An 11176-nucleotide genomic window follows, 5' to 3' on the forward strand; every position below is an offset into this window, starting at 1 on the left:
AGTGATTTACAGTACTGCTATCAGCGATTGGCAGTACTGCTCAGAGACTGACAAGTGTGCTGTCAACGATTGACAGTACTGCTGACAGCAATTGACAGTACTGCTGAGAGCGATTGGCAGTACTGCTGACAGCGATTGGCAGTACTGCTATCATCGATTGGCAGTACTGCTGTCAGCGAATGACAAGTCTGCTGTCAGCGATTGACAGTATTGTTGCCAGCGATTGACAGTACTGCTGACAGCTGTTCTATCCAGCATGTCCACATGAAAATTCCTTCTCTGAACCCTGCTTATACAGATACTATACAGATGATCAGGTTTTTAAATACATCAGATAGAGATTATATACATTAGGTAGGACTGCTCTATATGGGTATACCTTGACGATTGGTGGAGCAGCTTAGTATACATTTTTTTTGCAAAAAAAAGTATCAACTAAATACCCTGTTTTTTCCATCTTTTGACTAGCACTTGCTTATTACTGTGATTTTTTTTTACAACAGAGTATTTTTCACCTCGTTGTGCTCTTTTGTGTCCTCAAGTTTCTTGGTGGTGTGTGAACAGGTTCCTACAGACTTGTTCATTTTGCAAGTAGCCCATGTGTTTCTGGTTCAGCAATTGGCAGTACTGCTGACAGGGATTGGCAGTACTGCTATGAGAGACTGACAAGTCTGCTGTCAGCGATTGACAGTACTGCTGACAGCAATTGACAGTACTGCTGAGAGCGATTGACAGCACTACTATCAGTGATTTACAGTAGTGCTATCAGCGATTGGCAGTACTGCTCAGAGACTGACAAGTCTGCTGTCAGCGATTGACAGTACTGCTATCAGCAATTGACAGTACTGCTGAGAGCGATTGGCAGTACTGCTGACAGGGATTGTCAGTACTGCTATCAGCGTTTGGCAGTACTGCTATCAGCGACTGACAAGTCTGCTGTCAGCGATTGACAGTATTGCTGTCAGCGATTGACGGTACTGCTGTCAGCGGTTGACAGTACTGCTGACAACGATTGGCAGTACTGCTGACAGCGATTGGCAGTACTGCTGAGAGACTGACAAGTCTGCTGTCAGCGGTTGACGGTACTGCTGACAGCGATTGGCAGTACTGCTTTCAGCGAATGACAGTACTGCTATCAGCGATTGGCAATACTGCTATCAGCGATTGGCAGTACTGCTATGAGAGACTGACAAGTCTGCTGTCAGCGATTGGCAGGACTGCTGTCTACGATTGACAGTACTGCTGACAGCGATTGGCAGGACTGCTATCAGCGACTGACAGTACTGCTGTCAGCGATTGATAGCACTGCTGTCAGCGATTGACAGTACTGCTGTCAGTGATTGAAAGTACTGCTGTCAGTGATTGATAGCACTGCTGTCTACGATTGGCAGGACTGCTGTCAGCGATTGAGAGTACTGCTGTCAGTGATTGATAGCACTGCTGTCTACGATTGAGAGTACTGCTGTCAGCGATTGATAGCACTGCTGTCTACGATTGACAGTACTGCTGTCAGCGATTGTCAGTACTGCTATCAGCGATTGATTTCACTGCTGTCTACGATTGACAGTACTGCTGTCAGCGATTGATTTGCACTGCAGTTTGCGATTGGCAGTACTGCTGTCAGTGATTAACAGTACTGCATTAATGACTGCTATTCCTGATTGAAAGTACTGCAATACCATGGTATTCCAGTATATAAAAAACAATCCCTCAATCCTTTTCAGATTGAAGGTCTCAATGGGGACTTAAAAAAAGTGAAAGGTAAAAAAAAGCACATATTTAAAAACCACATTAATCGCCCCTTCATTTCCCCAGTTAAAAATATAGAAATTTTAAAAAAACCTACATATTTTGTTTCTCCACATTCATAGTCTATTAATATTTAAAACAGTAACCTGTACAGGTACTTTCACCAAAAAGGCAATAAAAAAACCTAGTATGCCGCCTGAAATTATACCAATAAACTCTACAGCTCAGCGTGCAAAATACAAGCCCTCATATAGATTTGGAAAATGGCAGCATACACCAAATTGCATTTTTTTTTTTTTTTTTGCAAAGTTCAGTTTTTATTTCAGCTGCTGAAATAGTAAGGGTATGTGCATACATCGATGGAACCTTTGCGGATTTTTCCGCCCCTGTTTTTGTAAATCCGCAGGTAAACCGCACTGTGGATTACCTGCAGAATTACCGCGTTTTCTTTGCGGATTTTGTGCGGATTCCACCTGCGGTTTTACACCTGTGGATTCCTATTATGGAGCAAGTATAAACCGCAGCGCAAACCGCACAAAGAATTGACATGCTGTGGCATAAACAGCGCAGCTTTCCGTGCGTTTTTTTTCCTCAGCATGGGCACTGCAGATTTTGTTTTCCATAGGTTTACATTGTACTACAAATACATGGGAAAACAGCTGCGAATCCACAGCGGCCAATCCGCTGCGGATCCGCAGCAAAAACTGCAATGTGTGCACATACCCTAAAAGACAAAACTATGCATGAATGGCAGCTCAATAATGATAGCGACCTGCAGAATTACGTGGACAAGGTCATTTTTACCACACAATGCCACAAAAATAAACCCCCAAAACTGATGGAGTTGTGTTTTATTCATCATTTCTCCTCGCTAGCATTTTTTCCCCATTTCTCAGTTCATAATATGTTAAAATGAATGATGTCAATCAAAACTACAACTCGTCCCACAAAAAAACAAGTCCACATATGGCTATGTAGATGGAAAAATAAAAACTTTGTGGCTCTTTAATTAAAGAAATGGAAAAACAAAAGCGAAAACAAAAAAGGAAAATGAAAGGGTAAAAAACAATGCTATCAGTCTGTATGTTATCAATTTAAAGCCATTATTGAAAAGGTGTAATGTACAGCTGATATAGGAAATATATAGTTCATTGGTTTATATTTTGGCTCTTTTTAGGGTCCATTTCCAGTTTTGACTAATAGACACGTGCACGCGCAAATGCAAGAAATGAAATCTTTTTGACAGGTTTTTGATGTGAGAAGCAAAGTATGGCATACTTTATTGTCAGTGGCATGGAGAGAAAGGACAACAAAGAACATAGGAGGGCTCAAATGAACGAGCACTCCTGTATATGGGAATGCTGGCGAGATGGGAACACTTTGTCACTTTTTTAGACATTTTATTATAATTCCACATTAACTAAGTAATTAACTAGTCAGAGACTTTCTGAATCCACAGCATCACATCACTGAATTTTGCATCAACTAATTGAATGCTGTCCTACGTTTTCCTTTTTTTTGTCAAAATGGCTGACATCACAAAAAAAGCAGTGTTGCTGTAGATATACTACAGTGATTTCTTCAGGCATGTATCATTTATATTTGTAACCGATGATAACCAGATCTAGACCTCGACATTTTGGGAGAAGCATGTATATTACAAATATAACATATGTCATCATTAGTCTTTAGCACCATTAAATGTTTGTATAGATGGAGAAATATATTTTATTCCTATAAGGACTTGTTCACACGACTGTATTTTAGGTCCAAGTACAAAATGGACAGCACTCGGACCAATGTTATTCTATAGGGCTGTGCAGATGAGCGATTTTTTTTTCTGAATGTGAAAAACATGGCAGCATGCGCACGTTTATTCTAAAAATGGTATGAGACTCGCCCATCCAGGTCTATAGGGGCTCAAATCAGATGCCATACCGAGCCACAGTATAACATCTGATTTTTAGGGATATATTTCAATTCTGTGCCTTAGGAAACTGTAAATGGTTAATAGACGTTGCTGTAAAAATACGGATTGTTTATGGATGATAAGTGAGAAAAAAAATCGTCACACTTTTCTGGATGATTTTTTATGCCTACTCTTGGACACATATCTATGTCTCAGGCGATGTTCACTTTTTCTTTTACGAGTTCAAAGGTGAGTTGCTTCAAGAAACAATATTTTTTTAGGGACATTTTTATCTGAAGAGGTTTAGAAGAGATTTAGATGAGTTTTTGGAGAGGTTTACTTCAAAATCTATTTAAAAAATGTCATGCACTTTTTCCCCTTTCAGTAGTTTTTCAAATTTTGAGGAAAAAATTAAAAAAATCTCCTCATGTGAAACACAAAGTGGAGATGACGAGTTGTGAGGTGACTTTTGGAGGATTATGTGTCAGTGAATGTATCTATAACCTGAGAAATCCCATATTTGCTGCAGAACTGTATCTATGACAGAAAACTGACTGGATGTCATCGCTTCTCTACGTATTAAGGCATACTTGGCTCATGGGTGCCACACACAGGACAAATGTCACTCTGCCATGTGTCACAGGCATGCAATGAGAGGATGCAGGAGTGGCGGGAATTCCTGTTTTTCACACTCCCCCACACGACCAAGGCTGAAGTAGCACTATGGCCATGTTTGCATGATAACACATTGGCAGCTCAGCGGGGGACCAAGTGTATTCAAATCAATTGAAACAAAAGTTTATTGCATACGAATAGATAAAGAATTCCATGGTGACAAGAAAGTTGATACCATGAGCCCCCCAGAGCGCCGGCCAATCACGGAGCGGGATTCAAACACTTCCCCGCCCAGAACCTGGAGAGTCAGGGTATAAAGCTGTCACCTAAGGTCCTGAGATTTCAAAACCATCACAATCTGTGACTGACCTCATCACAATCTGTGACTGACCTCACCTGAGCCCCAGGACTAAGGACCTCCATAGCTACAGACCACCTAAGGACTTCCAGGATCAAGGATCCAAGAACCCACTGAGACCTGAACATCTGCATCTGCTACGTCCCATCTCGTAAGTATATTTCTTCCTTACACTGTCACAGTGAGCTTGTACCAGTGCTGTGATGGAAAAGGGCAGTTGTCCCTGCAAGTAGGAGGCTGGTGGGATAAACATGTGTGGGAATGTTTCTGAAAGGTTCGGGATTAGAGGTGCTGTGACTTTTCTGATTCACTTTCTTGTTAGACTGTTGTCATGTTGTCAGTAATTCCCGTGCAGCCACTCTGATGGGGAACAATTGATTCTGGTCTGCTCCTCCACAAATAGTGAGGAGATAAGCATGGTGGCAAGTGTTTCTTGTGGGTGCTAGGTCCAGACCTGGGTGATCCGGCTGAACAAAGACCACACAAGAAACTTTGCAGCCTGTGATGTCTCCCTACCTGCCCCTGCAGATTGGGGGCTGTGCTTTATTGGAGAGTCTGAAGTGACAGCTGGAGGGAGAGGGAGGAGGGGAGACTCTACAAGTTCCTGTTTCTCTTTGAAACAAAGAAACAGTCTGTCAGTGAGGAAAAGTTTACTTTGAAGGATCCATTTAGAGGGGATCCCGCACCCCACATAGTACAGAGTGGCCCTGCACTATGGAAGTGATCAGTGAGTATGGAGTGGGCACAATGGGTGATGGACTGTATGTAGAGTGCTGTCTATGCCATGTGCTGATCTTGTCTTTGTTCCCATGTGCTGATTTTGACCCTGTGGTGAGTGATGCGGTTTGTTTAGTACTTGTTCTCTGTGGCTTTAAATCACGTGTCTGTTCTTTGAGTATTGGTGCTGTGGCACTTGTGTGATACAAATGCTGATGGCTGGGATGCAGCAGGTAAAGTAAATGGATGTCCCCCCCCCCCCCCCCATCATCCCCTCCTTTCCAAAAAAAGATGGGGGGGGGGGGGGGGGGAGGAGGGCTGAGTACGTGAGCAGGGCATGAGCATGTGGACGCAGGATACAGCCATTTACGATACGATACGATACACTTTATTCCCACGGGATCGTATCGTAATCGTATCCCCCCCCCCCCATCTTTTTTTGGAAAGGAGGGGATGATGGGGGGGGGGGGGGACATCCATTTGCTTTGGATATGTGGGAAGGTCTTTGCTCTATGCTGCTTGTTTTGGAGGGAGAAGGCTTCATTCTTTGCATTTGAACAGACACAGGCTGGGGGTCTTCAGCCTATTGTCTTATATGCAAAGGATTGTTTGGAGACTTAAAAACAGTCATCCTCTGGCTCATCACCATTTTTGTATTATTTATTTAGTTTGTAGCCAATGTCCATACTGTGACAGTGAACAGATCCTCGTGCTGATGTTTTCCCACTTTTCTATGTATTGATTATATGTTCAGTGCTATATTGTATCCTTTCGTGCAAATGACAGATTTGTTGCAGAAGTTTCAGCAACTAGAAATCAGTGCTGTTTATATGAAGGAGGTTATTACTTTTGCAGGAAGCCAAAGCATTTTTACAAGCCCCATTCAAATAAATGGACATTTTTTTTCTACAACAAATCTGCCAAGAGGCCTAAGGCTCTGTTCACATGTCCAGTAATCATCTGTTAGTTATGCATACCACTTTTTTTTGTCTGGCTAAAAAAAACTGGATCGTTTTTTTGTTTTGTTTTTTTTTTAACATTGAAGTCTATGGAAAACTGATCTGTTTAAATAACCATACATTTTTCTTTTATTTGTAATGAATCTTGTTTTTTGCTTACTGGTTCATGTTCAAACAGATGAACATGTGAATTGTCACATAATCATCCATTTGAAAATGATCCATTAACTGTCTTTTAATCTTTTTTTTCATAAATCAGTAGTACTCTTGAAAATAAGCAACTTTGTAATATATCTTATCAGAGAAATCTGCTTATTTTTCTGCCAAAATTGATCAGTCGTTATAAAAAGTACTCAGTTCTGGGGTAAAATTTGTACTTGGTGAAGACTTTCCCATAACTGAGCCAGGAGATGGCAGGTACTGATAAGATTCTATGTAGATGGAAGGGGGAGAAGCTCTGCCTGTAGCCTTCACTGAGTACCAAATTTTAACCCAGAATTGTGAATTTTGATAATGACTGATCAATTTTGGCAGAGAAAGAAGCAGATTTCTCTAATAAGATATGTTACAAATGTGCTTATTTTCACCAGCACTATAGTTAGTCTTTAAGCAAAAAACAGATCTGTTTCAAAATGATGAAACCTGGCTATTTAATGAATCCATTTTCTATAGACATCAATGGTAAAAAAAACCAAAAAAAAAACTGGCAAATCATTTCCAAATTGAGGAGAACCCCAATTAAACCCTCACTAGAAGACCATAAAATGTAACTTTTATTTCTATTAGAATAAAGAAAATACAAAGGGTAAAAGGCAATTTATTTGGGATTATATTTGGAAATTATATATACATCGCCTTAGGCTCTGTTCACATGTACAGTAATCAATCATTACTGTAGAACGGATCAAGCAGCAATCCATTGTCAAAAATGTTGTGCTAAGTAAAACTGATTTCAACTGTATCTGTTTTTAGCACTGAAGTCTATGGAAAACAGATCTGTTAAATAGCCATCCGTTTTTTGCTTACTGAATCAGTTTCAAACGGATGGCTATTTAGCAAATCCATTAGATTTCAATGTTAAAAAAAAAATGTATCCAGTTGAAATTATTTCGTTTTTTTTTTTTCCGTCTGGTCAACTTGTTTGTCAATTGCTGCTGGATCTGTTCTAACTGATTACTGGTAATTCTGGCTGCGGCTAAATCCACTCTCCCCATGGGGAATACAGGAATGCTCAGCTGAGTTGCTGTCTAGGAGTCTGGGGGAGTAAGGAAGATAGCTGTCAGTTGAGCCAATGGTTTTCAATATTTTTGTATGGCCAGCCTTTATACTGTGACAGTCAACCAATGAGTGTCTGTCTATAGCTACTTATTATAGGAGTCCTATGAGGTTAATAGTTTACATACTTCTATTTTCCCATGTTTTATGGCTTATGCACATGATATTGCCTTTCAGGACCCATATCTATCAAATATTTATGGCGTATCCTTTAGATATGTCATATGTCTTTGATTGAAGGAAGTCTTTTTTTTTGTTCAGCATATTTGGACTATTGACTCCATATGTCCAGCCTAAGCAACCTAGAATAACCTCTTCAAGTAGCTATCATCACTATTTGGAATGGGGGAGGGGGTCTACCAATGAGGAGAGGTGAGAAGAGGAATGTGTTAATGAAACAAGGTGGCTTCTTCCCAGAGTAGATAGACAATGCTAAGTAGGAAGACCCTTATGTGTAAATGAAGCCCCTCACCACTCTCTGGAAAAGGCCATTTTCAGGAAGTAACCGGATTCCTGTAGTGCAGTGATGTCTTTCAATTCATGAGGGCCATTTCTACACTATATAAACCATACATTTTTCATGCTGTGTATATCTCTACCATTGTTTGACCCAATGTTTCTCATCACAGGACCAATTATGGCCAAGATAAAGGAATGTATCCCGACCGACAGTGAGCATGACAGCATGGAGCTGGAAGTTCCCGGGACAAAGAAGAAGCGTAGAGGAAATCTGCCGAAAGAGGCTGTAAAAGTCCTACGCGATTGGCTTTATGAGCACCGACACAATGCATATCCTTCAGACACGGAGAAAGATATGCTGTCTCTCCAGACTCGGCTCACAGCGCTCCAGGTACGACCCCCAAACATTTCTTGTATTTGAGTAGCCACTGAGATAGGTTCTTCTTTGAAGCCAGTTTTTTAGGGTGGTTGGATAATAATGACACAATAGTGGTGGTAGGTGGGTGGGGGGTATCAAAATTGGATTTCTGAAACCTGTCAATGCTTTTGTACTTGTTGCAAAAAGAAAAATTGAAAGAAAACTGATTTGCCCCCTTGAATAGTGCCTCTCTTGACTTTGTGGTATTGCAGTGTGGCCTTATTCCCTTACATGGGGCTGCTCTGCAATACCATGCAAAATCTTAGCAGTGCTTTCTATATCTCATACACCCCTTGAAATACTATAATTGTTTGATCATGTAAGGGTTCAGCTGATCATTTTCTCTTTTCACCTGTAGATTTGCAACTGGTTTATTAATGCTCGGAGACGGACCTTGCCGGACATGCTGCGGAAGGATGGTAAAGACCCAAACCAGTACACGCTCTCGCGGAAGGGAAACAAGAACCCAGAGTCTCCTCCAGTTCAGCATAGGCCAATTGCATTCTCACAGATGGAGCACCATACCATACCTGGTATAATGGTTGTCCCCACTATGGCTGGTAACATACTGCCTCTGATCTGCCCCGTTGGACCCTCTTTTCATACTTTCGCTACAGTGAGTCCTGATGTCGCTGTGCAGGATGTGGCCCAAGACGTTAAAACTGAATGTTCATCTCCAGAACCACCCACATCTCCAAAACAGCCCATCAAGAAAAGACGCTGCCATTCACCAGTTGATGACTCAACAGATGCTGATGTTTCAATATCTCCTTCAGACTTTGAGGATTGTGATAACATCAGCGCATTGGATATCCTGGCGATGGTAGCCACCAAAGAATTAAATTGCTTGCTGAGAGCTGAAAACGCTAAGCGTGAAGCTGAGAGACGTTCTCACGGCCAGCATCCAGATTCACCTTCCAAGGACAATGGATACACCAACTGTAATTCCTTTGCTTCTAACTAATCCTTGAGGTTTTTTCCTCTGCCATTTGTGGAATAATGTTGGTTACCTCAACAACAGACCAAGCCAGGATGGAACTGACTCTTTACTATCTGCAAAGAATGCACAAACCCTCATCCTTTTTGTGGGGGCTCTTTGCAAAGAGGTGAAATGGCAGGTCATAATCTAATCAAATTTTTTTTTTCTCTTTTTTATGGACTTTAAGTACTTAGGTTTACATTACATATTGAACCCTCAGCTGCTTTTTCTGCAGCTGGGACATATAATGGAGCATAGGCACCTTGGAACACTGCAGGTGGGGTGGGCATGTTATTTGAACCCTTACAGCAGAGTAAGTGTTCTGCAAATATGCTACTACCCCCCTCTGCACTTTATTGATCATGGCTCATCCGGCAATGTAACAACTATGGCTGATGCTAGGAGAAGGTCACTTGCACGTGGCTATAACCCAGCCTTCTCTGACATGCTCGGCATCTTTATCATACATTGCCGTTTGGTTATTAAGTGTTTGATGGGTAGGAGGGGTGACTCATTCTCATTAATTGAGTTCCTTCTAGACATTGTTTACTTCGAATTTTATTTTTTTTTAAGGTTTTTGATACTGTGAATCAGTGGCGTAACTATGGGCCCCGGTGCAAACTTTCAAATGGATCCACCCTGCCAAAATATTTTGCACCCAAATCCACATCCTGCCCACGATCCTGCCCCATCTGTCTCCACATTCTGCCCCATCTGTCTCCACATTCTGCCCCATCTGACTCCACATTCTGCCCCATCTGTCTCCACATTCTGCCCCATCTGTCTCCACATTCTGCCCCATCTGACTCCACATTCTGCCCCATCTGACTCCACATTCTGCCCCATCTGACTCCACATTCTGCCCCATCTGACTCCACATTCTGCCCCATCTGACTCCACATTCTGCCCCATCTGACTCCACATTCTGCCCCATCTGTCTCCACATTCTGCCCCATCTGCCTCCACATTCTGCCCCATCTGCCTCCACATTCTGCCCCATCTAACTCCACATTCTGCTTCTGCCCCATTTGTCTCCACATTCTGCCCCATCTGACTCCACATTCTGCCCCATCTGTCTCCACATTCTGTCCCATCTGTCTCCACATTCTTCCCCATCTGCCTCCACATTCTGCCCCATCTAACTCCACATTCTGCTTCTGCCCCATTTGTCTCCACATTCTGCCCCACTTGTCTCCACATTCTGCCCCACCTGTCTCCACATTCTGCCCCACCTGTCTCCACATTCTGCCCCACCTGTCTCCACATTCTGCCCCATCTGTCTCCACATTCTGCCCCATCTGTCTCCACATCTCACCGGAAGAGCATGAACCGGAAATCTGCTGCTGGCTGATACCAGAGAACACAAGCTGCACACAACCAGGACTGAGCTGCTGCTGAGAGCTGAAGGACCTGTGGTGACATAATCGTCATGTGATCAGGAGGCGGAGCTGATACTGTGAAGGACCTATGATGATGTCACCACAGGTCCTTCAGCCCTTCCTTTCTAACAGTTCAGGTGTCGGCTGCTGATCTGTGTGCCCGGCAGGTCAGGTCTGTATATTACAGTGAGGGAGGAATCACCTGCACGGCAACAGTTTTTAACTTTTTGCTGGTGTCGGCGTGCCTCTGACCTGCCGGGCCCCTGACTCCCCCGGGCCCGGTCGCAGTGGTGACTGCTGTGACCGTGGTAGTTACGCCCCTGCTGTGAATATTATGTGCTGTACTGTTGCTTTAAAGT

The 11176-nt window shown here is 42.6% G+C and overlaps 1 protein-coding gene across 1 annotated transcript; it reads left to right on the forward strand.

Annotated features, from left to right (window-relative positions):
• Positions 1-5236: 5236 nt before the first annotated feature.
• LOC138667609 (homeobox protein PKNOX1-like) lies at positions 5237-10298 on the forward strand. Its single transcript, XM_069755746.1, has 3 exons — positions 5237-5358; positions 8212-8432; positions 8818-10298. Exons 1-3 carry the CDS (start codon positions 5346-5348, stop codon positions 9421-9423), a joined length of 840 nt encoding a protein of 279 aa, XP_069611847.1. The 5' UTR covers positions 5237-5345; the 3' UTR covers positions 9424-10298.
• Positions 10299-11176: the final 878 nt, after the last annotated feature.

Source organism: Ranitomeya imitator, chromosome 2 (genome assembly GCF_032444005.1).
Source record: "Ranitomeya imitator isolate aRanImi1 chromosome 2, aRanImi1.pri, whole genome shotgun sequence".
NCBI lineage: Eukaryota > Metazoa > Chordata > Amphibia > Anura > Dendrobatidae > Ranitomeya > Ranitomeya imitator.

Bases quoted from the DNA above. Each gene is read 5' to 3' on its own strand.
- LOC138667609 (XM_069755746.1), top strand. The intron at 8,433-8,817 runs GTACGACCCCCA...TTTCACCTGTAG, and splicing joins CTCGGCTCACAGCGCTCCAG to ATTTGCAACTGGTTTATTAA.